This window comes from Ochotona princeps, chromosome 16 (genome assembly GCF_030435755.1).
Source record: "Ochotona princeps isolate mOchPri1 chromosome 16, mOchPri1.hap1, whole genome shotgun sequence".
NCBI lineage: Eukaryota > Metazoa > Chordata > Mammalia > Lagomorpha > Ochotonidae > Ochotona > Ochotona princeps.
In genome coordinates this window covers 21247593-21272869 of record NC_080847.1, presented here as the reverse complement: position 1 = coordinate 21272869, position 25277 = coordinate 21247593, and the positions used below count along the sequence as shown (strand labels likewise).

At 46.7% G+C, this 25277-nt stretch overlaps 1 protein-coding gene across 2 annotated transcripts; it reads left to right on the top strand.

Annotated features, from left to right (window-relative positions):
• Positions 1-233: 233 nt before the first annotated feature.
• Positions 234-25176, top strand: CCDC113 (coiled-coil domain containing 113). 2 transcript variants are annotated; one of them, XM_058674953.1, is made up of 9 exons: positions 234-498; positions 7032-7158; positions 7948-8109; positions 11647-11802; positions 12578-12658; positions 14553-14708; positions 19695-19802; positions 23899-24054; positions 25033-25176. In XM_058674953.1, the coding sequence occupies exons 2-9, from the start codon at positions 7066-7068 to the stop codon at positions 25087-25089; spliced, it is 969 nt and encodes a 322-aa protein (XP_058530936.1). In that variant the 5' UTR covers positions 234-498; positions 7032-7065; the 3' UTR covers positions 25090-25176. The 2 variants fall into 2 exon arrangements, with proteins under 2 accessions (XP_058530936.1, XP_058530935.1); XM_058674952.1 differs by lacking the exon at positions 234-498 and adding an exon at positions 5501-5696.
• The last annotated feature ends 101 nt before the right edge of the window (positions 25177-25277 follow it).

The following is a 25277-nucleotide window of genomic DNA, read 5'->3' as shown; positions in this document are numbered from 1 at the left end:
CAGGGTCTACGTCAGTCAGAAAAGCCATGCCAACCACAAGTGAAGAAAGACTTACCCTGGGAGCCTGGAAACACTCCTTTCCGCCCACACCGTCACGTCTTCGGTCATTGGCTGAACTCAACCGGAAGTCAGCCTCAAAGGCGTATGGGAAATGTAGTTCACAAGGACCGGCCGCGCACGGTGTCGAACACGCCGAATTACGCAGGTGAGGGGAAGGTTTAGGAAGCCGAGGAGGGATAGGGCGGTGGTTGGACGTGGCTAAGGGAGAAACAGTAGCACGAGTGATGCTAGGGGCTCCGTTGGTGTGAACTCCCCCGCAGTTTATGGGCGGCCTGAAAATGCATGATTCGGTCCCTTGTGTTCGCAGCCTGGAGAAAGGGACGGGGGAGAGGAGACATTGAGGAGAGTTGCCTGGATAAAGGCACAGAGTGTGGGCTGGCGTGTCTGAGAGACCACAGGGAGACCAGCGTGACTAGAAAGAAGCAAGAAAAGGCTCGGGTAAGAGGTGAAGTCGGAGAGGAGGCGGTGAGGTGGCGCTGTGCGTCTGAGGGAAGCCAGGGAGCGGTTCTGTGCTGGGGAGGGCTGGTGTGTAGAGCACATGCTAGAGGAGGTGTGACGACAGGGGGGATGGGCCCTGGAGAGCTGGAGTTATCCCCTACTCCCACCACCCTCCACGTCCTTTTTGTATCTCTAACAACAGTGAACATTTTCACTAACACAACTTTATGGTCTTTTTGTCTATTTCTCGAAGGACCAAGGATGTTTAGCATCTTCTTGTGTGTGTTTGTCATCTATTTGTCTTGAGGTGTTTGCTCATCTCGCTTACCCATTTTTAAAAATTGTGTGTGTGCGTATTTTTCTTGTTCTTCTGACTGTGTTTGGAGAATTCTTTCCTTATTCAGGGTACAAGTCATTTTTCAAATATGCAATATGTAAATATTTTTCTTCTGGTCTGAAACTTGTTTCTTCATTCTCTTAATGTCTTGAAGAGTAGAAATTCTATTGCTCTTTTGGTCTCTTATGGATGTGCTTTTTTTTTTCATAGTGTAACTAAGATATCTTTACCTAAAAGTATCAGAGTTTTCTTTTACTTTTCCTTCCAAAAGTTTTTAATATTATGTTTTATGTGTAGGTCTATAATTTATTTTCAATTAGTGCACATGGCATGAGATATTGAATTTTTTGAATATAGATATACAACTGTTCCAGCACCATTATCTTTTCTATACTGATTGCTTTTCCACCTTTGTCACAAATTGCTTGACTGGGGCTGGTGTTGTGGCTCAGCTTATTTACCTGCTGCCTGCAGCCCCAGCATCCAACATGAGCATTGCTTTGAGTTCTTACTACTTCATTTTCTATCTGACACCCTGCTAATGCTCCTGGGAAATCAGTGGAGGATGGCCCAAAGACTTGGTTCTCTGTCACCCCCATGAGAAATCTGAATTAAGGTCCTGGCTCCTAACTTCAGCCTGGCCCAGAACCAGGCCTTGGTGGCCACTTGGGAAGTGATCTCTCTGTCTCTTCCCCTCTCTCAAACTGCCTTTCAAATAAATAAATGCATTTTTAAAGAAAAAAAAAATCATTGACTCATATGTGTGGATCTATTTCTGGATTCTATTTTGCTTCATTGCTCTATTTCTGTAACACTGGTGCTATGCTATCTTGTGTTAACTACTGTAACTTTATAGTATGTCCCAGAGGTAATGCTATGTCCTTTAGTGTTATTCTCTTTTTCAAAACTGTTTTGGTTATTATTTAGTTCTTTGCATTTCTCTATGAATATTAGAATCATCTAATAAGTTTCTTTTAAAAAGTTTGATGAAGTTTTAACTCTAGTAACATTGAATCTATGGATTAACTTTAGAACTGATATCTTAATATGTTGAATCCTTCAAATCATGATCGTTGTTTATCTCTTCATTGATGAGAGTCTTAAGTTTTTCTCAGAAGGTTTTATATTGTTCCACCTATACTTTTCTCTTTTTTTTTTACAGTCAGATATATAGAGAGAGGAGGAGAGAATCAGAGAGAAATATCTTCCATCTGATGATTCACGCCCCAAGTGACTGCAGTGGCCAGTGCTGCGCCAATCCGAAGCCAGGAGCCAGGAGCTCTTCCAGGTATCCCACGCAGTTGCAGGTTCCCAAGGCTTTGGGCCATCCTCAACTGCTTTCCCAGTCCACAAGCAGGGAGCTGGATGGGAAATGGGGCTGCCGGATATGGACCGGTGCCCATATGGGATCCAATGCTCCCCGTGGCTGCAGAGTCAAAGAAGGAGCTAGGTCCCCACAGCAGGTGGCAGGAGCCCAGTTGCTTGAGCCATCACCACAACTTCTGGGGTCCACACTAGTAGGAAGCTGGCCTCAGGGCCCGAGAGACAAACCTGCGGCTCTAATAGGGCATACAGGTATCTTAAACAGCAACTCTACTGCTAGGCCAAATACCCACCCCTCATACCATGTGATACTATTGAAAAAGTGATCGATTTTTAATATTATTTTTCAGTTGTTCCAATTGCTATTATGTATAGCAATGTAATTGAGTTCTATATGTTGATTTTGTATCTTGTAATTTTTGTAAGCTTTTGATAAAATTGGTAGTTATAGTAGTTTTTTGGTAAAATTAATTAGGCTTTATACATATATAGTCATGTACCTGTTAATAAACCCAGTTTGACTTCATTTTTGGTGTGGACTTCTTTTATCTTTTTTCTTTTTATTTTTCTTCAGATCTTCTGACCGTAAAGGGCTACACATACTCATGTAATGGAATGTTATCCAGCCTCAAAAATGCAAGACTTTCTGACATACGCTTCCACTTGGCCGGACCTTGAGGACACTGTGCTAAAGTGAAATGAACCAATCAGAAAAGGACAGATCAAACCAGCTACCTGGGATAGTCCGCTTTATAGAGAATGAAGTAGAGTGATGGTTTGCAGAGGCTGGGGAAAGGACTATTGGGTATCAAGTTGTATACTACAAATAGAGTTTGAGTTTGGCAAGTTAGAAAAGTTTTGGATATTGGCTCTACAACAGTGTAGATTTGATGTTACTGAAGTACACACTTCGAAGTAGTTGACCTTGCTGCCATCTATTGAAAGCCCCTGACACAAGGATTTATAAAGGAAAATAGAAGAGATAAGTATAAAAAAAGAGTAAGAATTATTTTTAAGATTTAGTAAATAAAATAGAAGTAGTTGAGATACTAGCTTTTATATGATTTTAGACCACAATTTAAAAAGTATTGATAAACAATTTTTAGAGATTTATTTATTTATTTGAAAGTCAAGTTACAGAGAAAGAGGGAGAGACAAAGAAGAGAGATAGTTCATCTGCTGGTTCACTACCCAAATGGGCACAAGAGCTGAGTCTGGACCAGGTTGAAACCAGCAGGCAGGAGTTCTTTTGTGTGTCCCATGTGGGTAACAAAGGGTTCCAGATGCTCAGGCCGTCCTCTGCTGCTTACCTAGCCATTTGCAGGGAGCTGGGTTGAAGTGGAATGCCAGGACACACATCCAGTGCCCATATGGGTTGCTGGTGTTACAGGCAGCGTGCTTTACTTGCTACTCCACAACACTGGTCCTGAGTATTTTTTTTAATTGCAAAATCAGATATTTGAAATATATATATATATATGAAGAGAGACAGAGAGGAAGATCTTTCGTCCGATGATTCATTCCCCAAATGGCCACAACAGTTGGAGCCTTGCCGATCCGAAGCCAGGAGCCAGAAGCTCTTCCGGATCTCCCACACGGGTGCAGGGTCCCAAGGCTTTGGGCTGTCCTTGACTTCTTTCCCAGGCCACATGCAGGGAGCTGGATGGGAAGCGGGGCTGCTGGGATTAGAACCAGCACCCGTATGGGATCCTGGAGCATCCCAGGTGAGGACTTTAGTTGCTAGGCCACTGCACTGGGCTCTGAATATCTTTAAGACTGAAATTTACTTGGTTTGGCCTGGCCCAGCCGTGGCTCTTTGGAGGGTGAATCAGCTGTTGGAATAAGAAAGAAATATAATTTTTAAAAAAGATTTATTAACTTTTATTACAAAGTCAGATATACAGAGAGGAGGAGAGACAGAGAGGAAGGAAGATCTTCCATCCGAAGATCTTCCTCCCCAGGTGACCGCAACGGCCACTTGGAGTTGCCAGGATTAGAACCGGCGCCCATATGGCATCCTGGCATGTTCAAGGCGAGGACTTTAGCCGCTAGGCCATGTCGCCAGGCCCCAAGAAAGAAATTCAGTTTCTCTCTGTTGGTTTGGGTCTTCCAAGACAAGCTGGAATAGTACATGAAGAGATTTATTTATCGGGAAAAATCTGTAGTCAATCAAGGAGAGAAAACAGGGTAAGAGTTGCTCCAGAGTTAAGAATTTACTAAAATAATAATAATAATAATAAGATTAAAAAAAGAAAAAACAAAACAAAGTTGCTAAGGAATCACAATCACCAGTGAGCGTGTAAGCTGACTGGGGCACTGGACTGTGCCGGGCTCTATATCGGTATTCACCCACAAGAATCAGATCTGGGATTGCCTCAGATGAGTTTTCTTCAGAGATCCCCCAATTGAGATGCTGGACTCAGAACTCCAACCATGGAAGAAATTGCAGGTTCCATGGTCTAACCATGGAATGCTTGTGTCAGAGCTGGGCCTCCCCAGTGGCTTAGATGAAACAGTGGACAGCATGGCCAGTTGCACATGGAGGATATGGCAGTAGACTAGAGCCTGCAGAGGACACCTAGTACCAGAACAGAGGATGGAGGACAGAACAGATTGATCAACTATCCCAGCCAAGGGTTGGCAGTGAAAATCTAGGCAAATGGAGACTCTAAGGTCGACTATGTCAGCCAATGGAGTCTGGAGAGATTTCATTGTGCTTGGAGTGGTGAGATCGGCAGTAATTGAAAACTGTTGAACTATCATAAGCACTTAAGTGGAGCCCTCGGAGCAGACCCCACTTTGGGGACTCCACGATGATTGGGAGGCTGGATGTCGCTTTTCCCCTTATCTCTCCCCTTCCCCCAGATACAAGAAGGAAAAAAGAGAATATGATAACAGTCTTACCCACTTTTCTCTAAGTTGCTAAGGATACCTGCAGTCCTTGTAGGAGGACCTATTCCAAGTATCTGCTCCGCCTCTGGTTCCAGCTTGCTGCTGATAGGCACCCTGGGAGGCGGACCAAGTGATGGCTCAAGTCTTTGGGTTCCTACCACCCACATGGCACAGCAGCGCGGTGGAGTTCATAGCTTTTGGCCTTGGCCTAGTCCAGCCCTGCTGTGTGGGCATTTGGGGGAGTAAACCAGCAGATGAATGATGTCTGTCATTAAAAAAAAAAAGTGAATATTTAAATAGTGCCATAGAAGTGAAGCTGAGCATGCGTTATCGGAGGCTACCCAGCTACATTCCATGCTCTCTGGCCAGTGGTTGGATTGGCTGGGGAAAACGGGGCGGGACCGCCTGAAGCCTCACCCCTACAGCCGCGTCTGTCGTCCGGGCAACGCGGAGAGGCTCTGGTCGCAGCGTGTGTGACGTGGGATCGTGAGTGCTAGGCTCTCATAGGCACACTCGGCCTGGGCAGGGACTGCTTTAGCAGAATGACGAGTGAGGAAGACTCCGAGAACGTCCTCACCGACTCTCAGGCAGTGGAGGAGAGCGAGCTTCCTGTTATCCAGCTGTGTGGGCTGGTGGAGGAACTCAGGTACCCGTCAGCCGGCTGCTGGGGCCGCCGGTCTTTACAGTGGATCCTCTGCCCAGAGCAGCCAGGGGCGCTCCTCCATTACCCAGAGGGCCTGGCCGGGGCAGGGCAGGACGTGTGAGTGTGGTGGGGGGTATCTGGCGCAGACTGCTTAGCTGCTGGCCTGCAGGGTTAGACCGGGTGACCCCTTTCCAATACTAAAATTGTGCGATGAAATTAATGGGGCAATAGACTGGGAAAGAAGTTATTGGACTGACTTCAGTATGAGTGACCGTAGGGGTGAACCAGGTGTAAACATGGAGACTGAAGAATGCCCCCAAATTCTTTATCAGCCTGTTTAAGAATGACTGTATCAAGCAAGTTACGTATTAAGATCTCTTGATGTTGAGCTGCAACTTTGGTCTGACGCAAGATCCTGGGTCTGACAGCTGAGTGGACAGTACCTCTATATATCCATAAAGGGTTGATGTCAAAAGTGAGGTAATATGACTGATAGCTACTGCTTTGTAGTACTTACTATATGTCAATGCATTTTACATATGTGTGACCTTATAGCATAACCCAGAAATCTCAGGAGATGCGTGAGAAACAATGACAGGAAGGTTAGGTCACTTCCCTGTCTTCCCACAGATAGTGGTAGCACTGGGATTTGGATGCAGGTCCAGCTCCACAGACTACCCAGGGCTGAAAAAGCCAGCCACTGCCATGAAGTACTTCCTGTTCAACCTTTCCTGGTAATCTGAAAAGTCAGTTGCATAGGAGTTAAGACTATATGAAAACATCAGAGTTCTTTGTTCTCTCTCTCCACACACACATATTTACATGCATGTGTATTTATACACATATATACATAACATGTAATATATGAGACATTAAGGTTGTTATCATGGCATGCATAAGGTAAATTAGGCGTTTAAAAACCTTCATGTGAAGTTTTACATAGATTATAATAAGCTCCCTCTGGATATTTTCGTATAAAGGGTGCTTGATATCACACAAGTGAGAGAATCAAAAACCAGCAGATGGAAGCTCTGTCTCTCCTTTCTATAAATTTGTTATCCTAATAAAAATACATCTTTCAAAAAAAACTTGTGGCTCATTAAATATATTAATAAAAATTAAAAATGCTTCAACAGAAATTATTGCAAACCAGGAGCGGGCGTATAGGCTTTAAAAGATGGACATGGTTGTTGTTCCCATTTTATAGTGGAAGAAACTAAGGCACCAAGAAATTCAGTATCTGGAGGAAGATTGTATGTTACTAATAAGTGTTAAGTGCTAGATATTTGAGATTTAAACTCCTATCAGAACTTACTCAAGTATCCCTTTGTCTTGCAGCTATGGAAACTCTGCTCTCAAAACTGAGACAGAGATGTTTGAGAAATATTACACTAAATTGGAGCCCAGGGATCAACACCCTCCACGATTATCAGATATTAAATTATCGGCAGCAGAATTTGCACAGGTACACAAATGAAGGTCTGGTGATGATTTTGTTTTTTGTCCACCTAAATGCAAGTGTTGTTTGTGCATCTGTCTTGGGTATACCCTCTTTGACTCGGTGACCAATGGACTATTCTATTTTGAATTCTATCTTCCCCTCCAACATTTTTCTTTCATGTGAGTGTAAAGGGAAATAATTCATAGTAGATTGACCCTCCCCCAAATAACTTAGTTTATTTGAAAGCATTTTCTTAAATTAGGAGACTTGACAGTTTATAATACCCAGCCAGCCACATAAAGGGGTAAAATGGACATGGCCATGCTGTGTGCATCTGTCCTCTGGGGATTAAGCGAATCTTCCTTGAGGCCCTACATTCCTTGTACCACTTGTGGCTTTTGCCTTAGAGACATAGGAAATCAAGGGTTTTGTTTATTTATTGGTTTTGTTGAGCACTGTACCTCCACTGCACTCAGTTTCTCCTCTGTGTTCAGTTTAGGAAGCACCAAGCTCCTGACTTTTACTTGAACGCTGGTCTGCAGAGGCTTCATGGCATTTCTACCCTTGAGACATGCCTCCCTTACTTATTTTCAGGTCATTGTCAAATTCAAGCCCTTACAGAGCTTTACAGTGACTTGTGAAGTACATGTCACCTCAGCCAAATATCCTAGTCCCCTTTCATGCTAAGGGTATGGCCTCCATGACAGTCATTTAGGGTGATCTCTAGGTCTGAGGGATTATTGTGATGCCCAGCCTAGCATGTTTAACTACTAATTCCTCTTTGACTGTGGCTTTGTTTTTTTTGGTTTGCAGTTACGAGGCAGGCGAAAATCCAGGACCCGCACTGGTATGGACCGTGTGGTAGGCCTCAGTGTTGACCAGAAACTTGAGCTTGTACAGAAGGAACTGGAAGACACAAAGGAAGAGATAAGTCACATGAGGGCAAATGCAGAACGGGACCTTCAACACCATGAGGTATTCCTGTCTCTGCTCCCTAGGTTCCCACTACCACCTCAATGGGAAGTACCCTTAGTATGTCCGTGTCATGTTGGCAGACATTAGCAGCACCAAATTGAGGGCCTTCCTTTAAGGAACTTATCACCTACCCAGGTAGGCAATAAATTTCAAACTTATTTATTAATGGAAAGTTTTCAAAAATGCACAAATATGGAGAGGTGGAGCACAAACAAATTGCTGTGTTCTCAAGCCTGAAATACAACTGTCACCCACATGCAGCCACTCCTGTTCATTGATGTCTCCATTTTCCTTCTTCCCATTGAGTTATTATGAACTAAATCCTAGACATATCAGTGTTCTGTAAATATTTCAGTGTGTTTCTAAGATATGAAATCTTTTAGAAAAAACTTAAACACAATATCCATCAATACCCATAAACATTTTTTTAAAGATTTATTTATTTATTTTTTAAAGATTTATTTATTTTATTACAAAGTCAGATATACAGAGAGGAGAAGAGACAGAGAGGAAGATCTTCCATCCAATGATTCACTCCCTAAGTGAGCCGCAACGGGCCAGTGCACGCCAATCCAATGCCGGGAACCAGGAACCTCTTCCAGGTCTCCCATGCGGGTGCAGGTCCCAAAGCTTTGGGCTGTCCTTGACTGCTTCTTTCCCAGGCCACAAGCGGGGAGCTGGATGGGAAGTGGAGCTGCCAGGATTAGAACCAGCGCCCATATAGGATCCCGGCGCTCATATGGGATCCCGCTAGGCCACGCCGCTGGGCCCAATACCCATAAACATTTACAACAAATCTTTAATACCAAAAGAGGTTGAAGTTTAAGTTGGTGTATGGGGTGGAAAATCCTTAAGGCATCCTTTAGACACAGCACTCACAACCATGAACCATTCCCGTCGGTTGTTCTGGCTTGATACAGTGTGTGACGTAAATGTCAAGTGCAGAGAGATCAGGGTGGGCAATAGTGATCAAAAAGGAATTTGTGAAGAATTGGACCTTAAGGTGGGACATGGGTTGACCCCTTCAAAGGCCAAGAAGTTGCTAAATCCTGATGCCAACTGCTGAGAGACGGTGGCTCAGGTGTGACAGGTCCTAGGAATGGTGGAGCAAGAGGATGGAGTGGGTGTTTGGGCTTGTTCTCCTGAACACTGAGCCCTGTGGCTCTCAGGCCTTCCTGAGCAGAGAGCTACTCTGCAGCCAAGGATCATGAAAGATTCATACTATCTGGAACCCAGAAAAGCCCAATGCTTTGGAAGAACTGAAAGTGCTGATGGAAAGCTGCATGGAGGTTCAGGAGATAAATGAAGATGACTAACTAGTTGTCATCAGGTTCACACCAACAATAACTCATTGCTTTTTGGCAACTTGTATTGAGCTGTGTTTAAGTGTAAAACTTCAGATTATTCCCACTCAGAGGTGGTGGGGAGCCCTCTGGTTCCTGGGCCACCATTGGGGTGGCTGGCTCATAAAGGCCTGGGGGTGTGGGCTTGCAGGGCCAGGAAGATAGCGCCTGCTGGGCTGTATGGGGACCTGAGGGCTCAAACCCACGTAGGTGGCGCAAGCCTGGGGATTTCCCCACATGATTGGTTCCAGGCAGCGTAGGAGGCGGGGAGGGGAGAGCCACAGGTTAGCATGCTGGTGTGGTGGGCTGGTTTCCAGGCTTGGGGAACTTTGACTGGGTCTGTATCTTGAGTATGTGGAGGGATAAAGTCTCAGTCCAGCACATATGCCATGAGCCTGGGCTCAGGGACTGTGGATTGGTCAAGTAAGGGGTAGAGGTATGAGGGGGAAGGAGGACCACTGAGGGAGTGTGTTGCAGATGAGGAATGGCTTCTGAGGAACACCCAACAACAAGGCCACTGTACTTGTAGTTAAGTGAGGGGGCTGAGACTAGGCAGTTTGGAGGGGAGAGGCCAGAGGACCTTTATGGGTCAGAAAGATACACCAGCCCACGTGGAAGACCTGAGTTGGGCTAATTAACGTGTACCACAGCAGACTACTACTCACTGGTGTACACTAAAGCTAGGGCTGGGGGCATCCCTGGCAGGGTTAGATCATAGTATATGCCAATGAGTGTTGTAACAGGGGATGTGTCACGTTAGGCTGGGTCATGACACTAACCAGCATGTGAGAAAACCAGGTCTGGGGGCAGATTCTGTGGAGAGATATGTGGGCTCACCCCTGTGGAACTGCAATTTCTTCTGTTTAGCTTAAGAGCTGAGGGCGGTGACCAGCTGAGCTAGGCCTGACCATTGATCCCTCTGACACTCATGGGTACTGAGGTTGGGAACAGGCTAGACAGGTTGAGGCTATAGCCCCTACAGGTGTCCCCAAAAACAATGTGAGTTAGGCTGGCCTGCAACATCCACCAGCTCATACAAAGACCTGGATATAGGGGGTCGACTATTCCAGGTAAGGGCCTAACACCTGCTGGCACATGTATGACTTGGGTCTGGGAATGTGTCTGGGGAAACTTGGGCAGCTCCCCTGGTGGGCCATAATTCCTTCTGGTGAGCAAGTGATTCTGGCCTGGGTGTTGGTTGGGCCAGGCAAGGTAGCTCAAACCGTTGGCAAGTATGTGGGTTCGTTCTGGAGAGGGGTAGACCAAGCAGGGCTGGGAAGTGCAGGAGCTAGGCTGGTGTGTAGGTCATGCAGGGCCAGGCTATCACACCTACCAGTGATGAAAGCATGAGCCAGGGATGAAAGCAGACTGGGCAGGGCTAGGCTGCAGCCCCCATCAGCAAGATTGGGACAGGTTGGGCCAAGCCAGGCTGCAGTGTCCAATGGCAAAGGTCAAGACAGGGGATGGGTCAGAGCAACCACTGCACACACAAGAGCTGTGACTGGGACCAGGTCTGGTTGGTGAGTTAAGGGAATGTTCCGGTTAGGTTGTGGTTCCCACTGGTGAACGTGAGAGCTGGAATGGGGAATATGATCTGAACTGGGCATGACTGCGCTGTCCCTTGGCATGGGTGTAGACTGTGTCTGGCATGGGGGTGCTCCAGACTGGGCTGGACTTCAGCACCTACTGGTGCTCATGAGAGTCAGGGTGGGTGTAGGATGGCCTGGGCTAAGTCTGTGCCCCTGCTGAACCACATGAGAGCTGGGTCTGGACGTGGACCAGGTATAATTGGGCTGTGGTGACCAACAGTAAGAACCAGAATGGGTGTGGACCCATTGGGCAAGGCCACTATTCCTACTAGGATAGGAGGTATACTAAGGCTGGGCCAAAAACCCACAGATCTGCACAAGATCTGCCACTGGGAAGAGACTGTCAGGACAGTCCCTGCAGGTGAGCGCAAGAATCACGATAGGGAGCAACTCAGACTAGGTCAGGTTATGGTGCCCACTGGCAAATGTGTGGCTCAGGTCTGGGGGTGGGTCAGGCTGGGCCAGATCATAACATCCACAGATCTGAGAACTGTGTGTGTGTGTGTTTAAAGACACCAGGAGGCCTGGAAACTTATGTATCCTTCTAGCATAGGTCCTTGAGAAATTCTGGAAACTTTCTCCTCCCTGTGTGCTGGTTCTTCTAGGCTATCATTGAGGAAGCTGAAATTCGAGAGACTGAAGTTCAGAAAGCAGTGCATGACTTTGAAAAAGATATCCTGCAAACCATATCCAAGAAGAAGGGGAGTATTCTGGCCACTCAGAAAGTGATGAAATATATCGATGACATGAACCGTCGGAGGGTGAGTTGATCGGTGCTTAGAGCTTTGGCAGGGAGGAAAGGATCCTGTGGGAATGACTGAGAATAAGATCTCTGTGAGCCAGCCTGACTCCCTGTGGATCCCTGGGAGTATGAAACTCAGCGTGTGTTTGTATTTTCAGGGCATATTTATCATAGCTAAAATCAGACAGGATGGATGTTAACAGTGTATCAAATTGACTTCTTTTATGGTTGCTTCAAAATCTGATGTATTTTCTTGGGGACAGGTGTGAGGTTGGGCTGGTTCATGGAGTGAGGCAAGAACATCTCAGCCACTTTGCATTCCCCATTTCTGAGAGGGACTGGGGACTGGCAAAGGCGAAAGAGAATTTGGGAGAGGAGGCTGCTCCTTCATTCCCAGAGATTTTGTAGAATGGAAGGTTTTGGATCCCAGAGGTATTTACTTGGGATTCCTAACCTTGTTGTGTTAATTAACATTTTTATAGGCTACCTTGAGACTAAAAGGCCAAAGACTTTTGAGATGACTTTGTCGGGAAAGGCCCCTCCAGTAGGGCTATACTCCAAACAGTTTGACTTTGAAAGCAATAGAAGATTTTCATGGAGCAGACCTGATTTGTGTTCTGTGGTCCGAAGTGAAATTCCATCGCAACACCAGCTTAGATCGAAGGCAAAGGACCTGCAAATGAGTGACTGCATAATAGAGCTCGAGTTCTGGCTCACAGCCCCAAGCCAGCAGTAGTTCAAACCTGCAGGGAGGTAAAACAGAAATGGATTAAAATATGCCTCTCTTTTTTTAGGATAATATGAAGGATAAATTACGCTTGAAAAATGTTTCTCTCAAAGTTCAAAGGAAAAAAATGCTTTTGCAATTAAGGCAGGTATGTGATTCTCTTTTTAAATTTATTTTTATTTTTTAAATTTTGTTTTTAATATTGTTTACCTAGCTGAGAGGGAGGAATGCCCATCCGGGCCTCTGGATTCTCTCTCTCTTTGCCTTTTTAAGATTACTGTGATGGACTGAATCCTGGGCCCCCAGATATGTCCATGTCATAGTTCCTGGAATCTGTACAAATGGCTAATTTACATGGCAGAAGGATTTTGAGCTGTTGCTCATTTAAGGAGGATATTCAGATGGAGGGTGAATCCTGGATTAGGTGGGCCTGATATACTCAATCTTTTTTAAAAGGATTTATTTATTTGTGTTGGAAAGGTAGATTTACAGAGAGAAAAGGAAACAGAGAAAGATCTTGCATACACTGGTTCACTCCCCAAATGGCTGCAACGGTCAGAGCTGAACAAATCCGAAGCCAGGAGCCAGGAGCTTCTTCTGGGTTTCCCACAAGGGTACAGGGTCCCAAGGCTTTGGGCTGTTCTCTGCTACTTTCCCAGGCCACAAGTAGGGAGCTGAATGGGAAGTGGAATAGCCAGGATGCAAACTGGTGCCCATATGGGATCCCAGCATGTGCAAGATAAGGATTTAGCCATTGAGCCGTTATGCCAGTCCCAAATGGCTTTAATGACATAAAATGACTAATGGGAAACATGAGACTCTCCTCTTGGATCCTCTAGCAGTATCTACTGTTGTAGGATGACCCCCATGGAGGATCTGATAAATTAGCTGGAGGCTTGCCCAGGCCAAGAAAGGGCTAGCCTTGTTCTGTTCTGAGTGGTCCTTATCTGCAATGGTGTGCCCAGTGTAAGCTCCACCCTTGCAAGAGTTGGTAAACTGGAGTTGACACAGGAGAGCAAGCCCAGTGGAAAGGGGAATAGAAACCACATTGGTAGACTGAGGACTGATGAGCTAGTTCAAGGTCTCAAGGCTGCAGTGGGAAGAGACAACATATGGACTGGAAGGGTGCCAAGGGCAGAGGAGGAGTGCAAGGGTGATGAGGTTGGAGTTGTCAGAGAAGGAGATTTGAGTTCATTGTAAGACAAATGGTGCCCCTGTGGAACATCTTGCACCTCCTAGGTTCCTGGTTCAGGGCTTTATGCAAGCTCAGGTGTCTTAAAGCGGGGCTTTCAGCAGAGATGGGGAATGGATGGATGACCCTTAACCTAGAGCCACTGCTGCACAGAGATGACAGGGATACGGCCTCTGTTCTCACAGACGTGTGGGCAGTGGTGTTATGAGAGAAGGCAGAGGTCCTAACTGCTATACAGAGGCAGCATGAACCAGGACCCTATCAGCTAAAAGCTTCTAGAACTCAGCAAAGAGAGATGACCTTCAGATGTGGCTCACAGGTAGAGCCCTGGAGCTGGAGGAGGGTGGGTCATAGAGGGGCTTAAAGTAATTATTGTTTTGTTTGGAGGAAGGCAGGGAAGAGGCATTCCAGGAACTAGCACAGTATGGGTAGAATGTGGGGCCTACCACAAGTAGAAGATGGCTTAGACCCTGCAGGCAGTTAGGAGGAGGCCAAGCCAGCTCAGTAACCCACCCACAGGGCAGAAATGTCACCTAATCAAAGAAGGAAAAATTATCTGCTTTTTATGGGATCTCCAGGCTTCAAAATGTTTAAATGGCTGCATTTCCACTTACTTAGATACCCTTCCTCCCTCCCAGTATGTGCTCATTGAGGCTGAGGGCATTGCAATTGCTCAAACTTCCATCCCCAGTGCCCGATGTCACTCGTGGCACCAAGCAGCTGCCAGTACTTTCGCTGGGTGACTGAACGTGACCAAGCTCCCGGTGTCACCAAGCAAGTGTGCAGGACGTGGGCCAGATCTTCGGAAGCCACAGCTGACTGTGCCATCTTCTCCCATTCCGAGCTGTAGAAGGAAGAGGTGGGCGAGGCCCTCCACAATGTTGATTTTCAGCAGCTGAAGATCGAGAATGCTCAGTTTTTAGAGACGATTGAAGCAAGGAATCAAGAACTGATCCAGTTGAAGATGGCATCTGGAAACACCCTGCAGATCCTCAACACGTACAAGGTAAGACCTGGCCCCAGGGCTTCCACCCCAAGCTCTGGCACCACTGTCACTTAGCACTTACATGTCCCTCGCTGAGCCACTGCCCCCTGGGTTCTGTTGCCTCAACAAAGCCATGGCTCCTAAAATTCCTTGAATGGGCCCACAACCCTGACTGCCTCTGAGAACCACCTGGGAGCTTTTACTTTTTAAAAAATATAGCAGTGCCCTAGTCCCACCTTTATGTTAAGGAGTGGAGATTGTGCAGCTGGCTTTTTTTTTTTTTACTCTCCAGGTGATTTTTATGCAGCATGATTTGAGAGCTAACTGCATTGGGGAGGGGTGGGGAGAATCCCAGTACCTATGAAACTGTGTCACATAATACAATGTAATTAATGAATAAATAAATAAAAAAGAGCTAACTGCATTCAGGGCCCTGTTTCATTGAGGTGTGTAGTAAGCACTTCACTTAAAACCCTGTGCTGCAAAGCAGGTTTAGCTATAAATCAGAAAACTGCTGAATAATTTATCAACCAAATGCAACCCTTTGAGGGAGGGAAAACAGGCACTATTAATAATTAAAGAGGAAAAGAAATAATTAAGGAGGGTCTGTAGGCTGCCCTCCACGGACCAGACCATCTGGTCAGTCTATTAGTGACCATCTAATTGCAGCTGTCAGCTTGTGAACTAAAACTGGCCCTTAGAGAAGATTATTTGGAATCAATTAGATAGGAGAATAATAACTTTGAAGCCCAATTAATCAAAATCCATTACTTTCCAAGAAATTCCATTCTTCCTCATATAGACCTCTATTTTAAAATATTATACTCAGTTTTATAATTTGGGTTTCATCAATAAAAGCTTTTGTGGGAGGTTTTTTCTTTTTTCCCTCTGTTAACATGAGTTACTACATAGCATCTACAATTTTGCCTCTGGATTTGCAAAGTGTAAAATATTTACTATGTGTTTTTTCACAGAGAAAGTCTGAAGGCTTTGGCCTGCTGCTTACGTGGCAGTGGTGGCTGTGGGTTTACCTAGCTCATAAGTGGGCTTCATTTGGCCCATACAGTGTCACTGAGGAAAAAAAAAATGTGAATTCAAGTATGTTTAATGCAGGCTTGTGTTTGTCTGACTGGAGTTTTAACAATTGAAAAAAAAACTGAGGCTCAGCAATGCAAAATTTTTGTCAAATTCAAGCCTCATGTTCATGACAGAGGTGGGACCCCTGGTCTAGTGTGTGCCCCATCCAGCAGCCATCCCCTAGTGTAAATGTGTGGAAAATCTTACAGTGGCAGTCGGGAATTCATGCCCGAGGCACACCCCGCAGATCACGCACCTGATCACTTGTCTCAGTAGGAAGCCAACCTCCTGAGTCCCAGTCCTTCAGTGCCCGGACACATGACTCATCTGTGCTTTAACCACATCGGACCTTGGACTTAGCCTGTGCAATCCATGAAATAGCACAAGGGCCCATCTGGTCTTGTGGAGTATGGAAGAGGGGACTACTGCTGTATAAAAAGAAACTGCTGGGTGCCAGGACCTGAGCTCTTCTGGATGCTTCTAAACACACAGGTGGAGACTGTTGGCATTAGCTGGGCGGCAGTGACACAGGCCTGAGCAGGCAGCATGGGAGCCGCTGGGATCCAGATGCAAGTGGCCTGTGTCTGCTTAGAGGCCCATTGCGTGTAATGCTAACCAGAGGGCAGCGTTTTGCAGCAGGCACACCATAGGCAGGGTGGAGGTGGACAGGGAACACCAGGAGAAGCAGTCCTGCTGTCTCAACTCTAGGTCTCCATCTTCAGGGGTCCTGCTGGGAAGGAGGCAGAACAACTTGGAGTTGTGGAGTCAGACCTCAGTTGGTTTGAATGGGGGTAGGCTGGGGGCAACACCTCACCTCTAGGTGGTGTTTTGTGTGTGCCAGGATGTGGTCCTGTCTGGTCTGTGCTATGTCCCCAGTATGGGAGGCAGTGTGACCTGCACGAGCAGGCCCGCAGCCAGTCGCTTGAGCTGCTCACAATTGAAACGTGTTTGGCTGCAGCAGGAGATGGCAGGAGGGACCATTTAGAGATAACTCTGGGGCACCTGTGTGTGAGAACTTGCTACAAACACACAGAATAACTTCACTATCAAAGTGCCAAAATGTGACTCATTACAGCTGCAGGGAATCCCTCACCTCTGTAAACTAGTGACTGGGTGCCTTGTGGTAGGTAGGGTTCCAAAGTTTCCCAAAGCTCTCCCCCTGGGTGTACACAGCCTTTGTAAGGTCCCAGCCAGGGCAGTGAATAGGACGGTTCTCTTCTGCTCTGTGGCTAGGTTTTCTGATATGGCACAGTTGACTGAAAGGCAGGGCAGTAAACTATCATTGCTGTGGGCCTGACCTGGTCATGTGAGCCCCCTGAAAGCAGAACACCTCTGGAAGGGAGGTCAGAGATGTGAAGCCCAAGGCCATTTGTTAGTTGAAGAATTCCCCGCTGCTAGGTTACAGACAGAGGGGGGCCTCCGGTTGCACAACCTTAAGGAAATGCATTCCACCAGCTCCGGGTGGTTTGGAGAAGAATACCAAGCCCCAGAGGAGAACCCAATGCCTTGGGTTCATCCTGGCGGGGCCCAGGACAGGAAGTGCAGCCTCACTGTGCTGGGGTCTATGATCTCCAAAAACCATTTAACAGTAAATGGGGATTGCTGTGGGCACAGAGCCTGCGGCCACTTATGCCAAAGCCCTGGAAAGCCAATGCTTACCTCTCCGAAGCAGCCTCCTTCACTGGATGACATCATATCAGCATAGCCCCAGTTAGCTTATCACATTTGTGTAAGGACCCTGCCCCAAGCTGAGTCCCTGACTGCCTTCCTGTTGCCCTGGCGAGTCCATCTGTTCCTGTCCCGCTTTTCTAAGTTGTTGGATGAACATCTTCTCCTTCCCACCCAGCAGAATCCTGTCTCTACCTCCCTACCTGGCAGCTGAACCCCCTCAGCCTGGTCTCTTATTTCTAATGTAGAGTGGTTGTGATGGGGGAGGCGTGGGATATGAACCTCAAAATAGTAAGGGATTGGACTGGGATTGTGGCATATTGAGTAAAGCTTTCTGTGACTGGCATCCCAAATGGGTGCTGGTTTGTATCCTGGCTGCCCCACTTCTGATCCAGCTCCCTGCTAACGGCCTGAGAGAAGGAGCAGAAGCTGACCCACGTGCTTGGCTTCCTCATGCCCACGTGGGAGGCCCAGATGAAGCTCGGGGCTCTTAGCTTCAGCCTGGCTCATCCTTGGCCATTCCAGTAGATGGAAGATCACTGTCCTTCCCTCTGTGTCTCTGCCTTTCAAATAAATAAAGATATTTTCTGTTGGTTTTTCTTTTTAAGATTTATTTATTTTTATTGGAAAGTCAGATATACAGAGAGAAGAGGAAGATCTTTTTTTAATGAAACTGCTTAAATATTTCATTTACTTTTTTTTTTTTAAAGATTTCTTTATTTTTATTGGAAAGACAGATATACAGAGAGTAGGATAGACAAAGAGGAAGATCTTCCGTCCGATGATTCACTCCCCAAGTGGCTGCAACGGCCAGAGCTGAGCCGATCCAAAGCTAGGAGCCAGAGCCTCTTCCAGGTCTCCCACATGGGTGCAGGGTCCCAAGGCTTTGGGCCTTCCTTGACTGCTTTCCAAGGCCACAGTCAGGGAGCTGGGTGGGAAGCGGGGCTGCTGGGATTAGAACCGGCTCCCATATGGGATTCCGGCACATACAAGGTGAGGATTTTAGCCACTAGACTGGCCAGACCGTTTGTTTGTTTTTATAGTGAGGGCTGGAAAAGGAATGGGAAAAGGAATGTCCTCCCAGATGTTTTCCTGTCCCCAGGCAGGTGGCTCCACACTCTTGTGCCCCATCTAACTTGTGACACGGATGGCAGTGGTCCTGTTCCCGTTTCTCTCATCTTTCACTCTGTGTCTCTCTCTCACCCACTCTTTCAGCTCCTTTTAGGCCTTCTCAAGCTGTTTCCTTAGCTTGGCACATACCTGACTGAACTTTTCAGCTGTCTTTCCCTCATTCCTTCTGCAGGGGAAATCCTGCACTTCCTGGCTGCTGTCCTGGCATTGTTACAGCCTGGCGCACCTGTAGTTTGGCATTGTTTGTTTGCAGTGATTTGACTCTCCTGCTCCATCCCAGCTGTGAGCCAGCCTCCTGGTAGTAGGACAGAGGTGGTCTGTCTGACCAGTGCCTGGTACAGGCTGGCTACATCTTGGGGTTTGTTGAGTGAACCCCCTGAAACTCCTGACTGCTTCCCTTGCCCAGTCTTCAGCCACATGGAGAGTAACCCAGCTCCTTTGGCTCATTCTGGTAAAGAGAGTGGTTCAAAAGGGGCCAGTCTCAGAAGCAGGGGCCTGTGGGAGTTGGTGAAAGGGAAATGCTATGAGGGAAGTCTGGGAAGTTAGCAGGCCCAGCCTCATCCAGTGGTAGATCCCGTGGGCTGTGGAATCACGTTGCCTGGGTTCAAGTCCTGACTCCTCCATCTGTGTGGATGTGAACAAATTGCTTCTTCTCCCCCAGGGTTCAGTTTCCTCACCTGAGAGTGGGTGTGACAGTAGTGACCGTTTTGTGTAGAGTGGTCCTCCCTCTGCATGCATGTGAGATAGCCAAGGCGGCTGCTTGCTGAGGGTTCCACACATACCCAGTGCTGTGTTCAGCACTCCACCGGGAAATCTTTTAGCTTCCTCCACAATCCTGCAAGGGGACTATGCTACATTTGGGGAGGTTCTGGGACTTGCCTAAAGTAGTGGGGCAGGATTTGAGTGCTGGTATACCTGAGTACTTGGCCTCTCTGGCTGAGGGCAAGACCCCCTAGGTCCTGTCCTACCCTACGCATCTCCCAGATAGCAGTTTTCTGAAGCTGGCAGGCCCAAAGGGCCAAGATGCTACTGCTTTGCTCTTGCTTCGCTCCTGCTTAACAAAGGGCTATCCATTCTTCTTGCCATTCTGAGAGGTCTTCCTAGCTCAAAACTTGCTGTGTTGTATTTCAGAGCAAACTTCAACGAGCAATGGAAACGTACATCAATCTGGACAAAGAGATCTTGCTGAGAAGTGAGCTACTTGACAAAATTCAAAAGGAAACCCTACAAGCGGAGGAGGTAGGAGAGAACAAAATGTGCTGTGTCTGGTGTTCCTCTCCTGTCTGCAAGGGACTGAGTCAGTATCCCCAACCATGCAAGCCACCATGGCTACTCATCTAGCAAAGCCTGAATCATAAAAGTCTCAATAGCTCTGGGCCACCAAAGTAGAAAGTAGCACTTGATGACTTACAGATTTGTGGTGTTGGATTTTACTGCTGGACTATATTCTAGAGATAGCAGGCAAAATAAAACACTCCTGGAATTCAGTAACACTCCAGAATTCCTTAATTCTTTTTTTCTTTTTATTGCAAAGTCAGATATATAGAAAGAAGAGGAAAGACAGAGAGGAAGATCTTCCTTCCGATGATTCACTCCCCAAGTGACCGCAGTGGCCAGAGCTGAGCTAATCCAAAGCCAGGAGCCAGGAGCTCTTCCAAGTCTCCCACGTGAGTGCAGGATCTCAAGGCTTTGGGCTATGCTTGACTGCTTTCCCAGTCCACAAGCAGGGAACTGGATGGAAAGTGGAGTGCAGGGATTAGAATCGTTGCCCATATGGGATCCTGGTGCGTGCAAGGTGAGGACTTTAACCACTAGGCCACCGCGCTGGGCCCTTTATTATGTATATGTAAGAATACTTGTGTTTTGAAGATTTGTTTGAAAGATAAAGTTATGGGGGGAGTTGTCAGATTTTTAAAAAAAGATTTATTTTATTTTCATTGGAAAGTCAGATATATAGAGAGGAGGAGAGACAGAGAGGAAGATTGTCCATCTGCTGGTTCACTATCCAAGTGGCTGCAATAGCTAGAGCTGAGCCGATTCAAAGCCAAGAGCCAGGAGCTTCTTTGGGTCTCCCACGCAAGGTCTCAAGGCTTTAGGCCATCCTTGACTGCTTTCCAAGGCCACAAGCAGGGAACTGGATGGGAAATAGAGCAGACAGGATTAGAATTGGCGCCCATATGAAATCCCAGCGCATGCAAGGTGAAGACTTACAGCTGCCAGGCCACTGCGCTAGGCCTGAAGTTTTGTTTTTACAGATTTATTTATTTTTATTGGAAAGTTGGGTTTCCAGAGAGAAGGACAGACAGAAAGGTCTACTATATGCTGGTATACTCCTCAAATGGCTGTAATGGCTGGAGCTGAGCTGATCTGAAGCCAGAAGTCAGGAGCCTCTTCTGAGTCTCTAACATGGGCACAGGGTCCAAGGTGTTGGGCCATCTTCTACTGCTTTCCTAGGGCACAAGCAGGGAGCTGGAAAGGAAGTGAAGCAGCCAGGATGCAATTTGGCACCCATATGGGATCCCAGCACGTGCAAGGCAAGGATTTTGCCACTAGGTTATAATGCCTAGCCCAAGAGATTTTTTTATCTGCTGGTTCACTTCCCAAATGGCTACAACATCCAGGGCTGGGCTGGGCTGAAGCCAGGAACTCTAGACCACATCCAGTACTCTCACATGACTAGCAGGGCCCACGGCCTTGGACCATCTTCCACAGTTTTCCTGGGACTTCAAATGACATTCTGATATGGGATGTTGATGTTGTAGTTGGTGGCTTAATCCAGAATTCCACAACAGCCCCCAAACTTACTACAACAGCCAGGGCTGGACCAGATCAAAGCGAGGTGCCTGGAATTCAGTCCAAGTTTCCCATGTGCGTATCAAGGACTCAGAGTGAGCCAGGTATCATCTGATGCCTCCTACAGTGCTCATCAACAGGAAGTTGGATTGGAAAAGGAGTGGCTGGAATTTAGACCAGGCACACGGATAAGGAATGTGGGTATCTCAAATGGCAACTTAAAAATCACACCACCAATGTGGTACTTCAAAAACTTGATGGGAAATTAAAAGTTTGTTTTGTTGAAAGAAATTTTTAAATCCATGTATATATAAGATGTCTTTAAAAGTTCATGGGAGGGCCCGGTGCGGTGGCCTAACAGCTTAAGTCCTCACCTTGTACACACCAGGATCCCATATGGGCATCTGTTCTTTTTTATCTTCATTATTTTTAAAGATTTATTTATTTTTATTACAAAGTCAGATATACAGAAAAGAGGAGAGACAGAGAGGAAGATCTTCCGTCCGATGATTCACTCCCCAAGTGAGCGCAACGTCTTGTGCTGTGCCGATCCGATGCCGGGACCCAGGAACCTCTTCCTCCAGGTCTCCCATGCGGGTGCAGGGTCCTAAAGCACTGGGCCGTCCTCGACTGCTTTCCCAGGTTACAAGCAGGAAGCTGGATGGGAGATGAAGCTACCAGGATTAGAACCGGCGCCCATATGGGATCCCATGGCGTTCAAGGTGAGGACTTTAGCCGCTACCCACGCCGCCAGGCCCTGGGCATCAGTTCTAATTCCACTAGCCCTGCTTCCCATCTAGCTCCCTGATTGTGGCCTGGGAAAGCAGTCGAGGATGGCCACAAAGCCTTGGGATCCTGCACCCACATGGGAGACCCGGAGGAAACTCCTGGCTCCTGGCTTTGGATTAGCTCAGCTCTGGCCATTGCGGTCACTTGGGGAGTGAACCATCAGATGGAAGATCTGCTGCTGTCTTTCTTCCTCTCTTTATATCTGCCTTTCCAATAAAAATAAATCTGTTCAAAAAAGTTCATGGGAAATGTGCGTTATGAAAAGGCTGCATTTCAAAAAATTTTTGGCACTAAGATAAATGTATTAAAAAAAAAAAAGTTGAGATCCAGAAAAACTTCCTATCCATTAGGTTACTGGCTAGCTTCTGACAGTGGCTCAGGCTGGGTCTGGGCCAAAGATGGGAGGCTGGGAACTTGGAAAGGGCTCAAGTACTTGAACCATCACTGCTGCCCCCCATGTTGCTGGAATCAGAATCTGGAGTCAGGAATTGAACTCAGGTACCCCGATGTGAAAGTTGGGTATCTTATATAGGTAAACACCTAGCACCTATGTTTTCTTTTTCTTTTTTTTTTTTTTTTAAAGATTTATTATTATTATTGGAAAGCCGGATATACAGAGAGGAGGAGAGACAGAGAGGAAGATCTTCCATCCGATGTTTCACTCCCCAAGTGAGCCGCAACGGGCCGATGCGCGCCAATCCAATGCCAGGAACCAGGAACCTCTTCCAGGTCTCCCACGCGGGCACAGTGTCCCAAAGCCTTTGGCCATCCTCGACTGCTTTCCCAGGCCACAAGCAGGGAGCTGGATGGGAAGTGGAGCTGCCGGGATTAGAACCGGCGCCCATATGGGATCCCAGGGCGTTCAAGGCGAGGACTTTAGTTGCTAGGCCACACCGCCTGGCGCAGCACCTATGTTTTCATGCCATTTTTCCACGAGCCTTTTGAAGTGCCCTCGTATGTACATGATGGAAAAATATATAGCTTTAAAAAGGAAGGAAATTCTGATAATATGCTACAACATGAGTGACCCTTGGAGTCATTATGCTATGTGAAATTAGACATTCACAGCAGGACAAATACTGTAGTACTCCACGTAGAAGAGGCGTTGCGAGGAGTTGGATTCATTGAGACGGAATGTCTCGGTCTCCAGGGCCCAGAGGATGGAATGGGAAATTTGAGTTTAATGGGTTCAGAGTTACAGCTGGGAAGCTGACCAAGTCCTGGAGATGGATGACAGTAGGAGTTGCACAACATTGTGAATGTACTCAGGGTAGTGCTGCTGCTCTGTGTGCTTTTAAAATGGTTACAGTTGTAAACATTTTGCTATATGTATTTGACCAAAAAAAAAAAAAAAAAAAGGAAAGTGAATTGAAACTGATGAAAACTTAAAATACATCTTTCTCATACACAGAGAAGAAAAATTTAAGGAATCCAGATAAGGAAAAAAATCTTCCTAATCTAGGAAGGAGGAGAAAGGAGAGGACTGTTTTAGACTGGAGTTTGTAAACTGAATTCAAACATCTCCACCCTTACAAAATCACAATCCTGTGATTCTCCTCCCCCTACAATCTTTGAAAAAATGTTTTTAGGATTGTGTTGAAATTTTTTTTAAATTTTTTTTTAGAATTTTGTTGAAATTTGGATGAGAGCGGTCAGGGCCGAGGGAGGAATTCACAGAGCAGGAACCACCAGGATCCCCTGTGTGTGATTGGTCTTCCCTTGTGCCTCCATTCCCACACCCCCTCCCCCCCAGGATCGGGCCAAAGCTGAGGCTATGAACAAGAGATTGCGGAGGCAGCTGTCAGAGTTCCGGGCACCCCGGGTGATGGTGTACGTTCGGGAGAAGATTCTCAATGGGGACCTGGAGAAGAGCATCAAGATGTGGGAGAGAAAAGTGGAAATCGCAGAGGTGAGTCCCAGAGAACCCCAAGTGTTGCATCTTGTTGAGTTGGCATTGCCAGAAGATGGCTGCGTCTCATATTCCCTCAATAGTGCGGCTTAGGAAGGCAGCTACTTGGACATGTAGCACCTATAAACGAATCTCAGCCAGGGCTCTACCTGTTAACCCCAAATGACTATTTGATTCTAAAAAAAAAAAAAAACAACAAAAACAAAAACAAAAAAAATCTCCCTTTTTATTGTGAGGAGAGAGCCTGGTGGAATAGTGTTTCATAGTTGCTTGTTTTTCCAATAAAGCATAGACTTCTTCCACACCACAGATAATTTAGTGATTTCTGTTTTATACATGGAAAAGCCAGTGTTTGTTTTTTTTAACACATAAGGTAATAATGAATTTTTAATATCACTCAGAACTTGATTGCAAGCACTTACATGGATGCCCTGGGTCTCTGTGGTCTCTGGATGTGGAGCACTGTGCATGGGCAGCACTCCTGCTCCTTGTGAGCTGCGGAACAGACACGGACCACACGGAAACACCATGTTGACCGCTGCATCTACCATGGCAGCTGCAGACTGTGGTCACTTAGCAGACTTGGCTAGAGTGCCTTGAAAACCCAAACAGGTCACTTAGAAAACCAGGAGCTCAATGTTTTCACGTGTGCTATGCTACTCTCTCTAGCATCTAAACTTGGGCCCATCAAATCTGGAGCTGAGAGGCAGCGGGGGGGGGGGGGGGGGTCACAGCAGGAACCTGCCACTTGTCCCTTCCCCAAAGAGTAGCACACTCCTGATAGAACCCTTGCCCATGGGCCCCGCCCCTTAGTGGCCCTGCCCAGCTGCACAGCACATGGACACAACACTGCCACACACAGGGTTGTCTGTATTGTCAAGCAGGGCTGGAGGAGGGTTGCATTCTGAATAGCCATATTCAGCTTTTCCCAAGTGACCTTCTCCCCTCTCTCCTCTCCCCTCTCTTTCGTTTTTGCAGATGTCCTTAAAAGGCTACCGCAAATCTTGGAATAAAATGAAAGCAACCAATGAGTAGTCACAGTTTGGCCTCTGGGAAGTAGCCAGAGGCAGGCCCTGGCTGGCAGACTAAGAAGTGATCCATTAAAGTCATAAGCTCTTTTTAGCCATGGGGGTCCTCTCACTGTTCCCTGTGCTGGCTGGTGCCCCCCACGATCTAACCATCACAACCTGGATCACATCTGTGGTATCTCCCCACCGCACCAC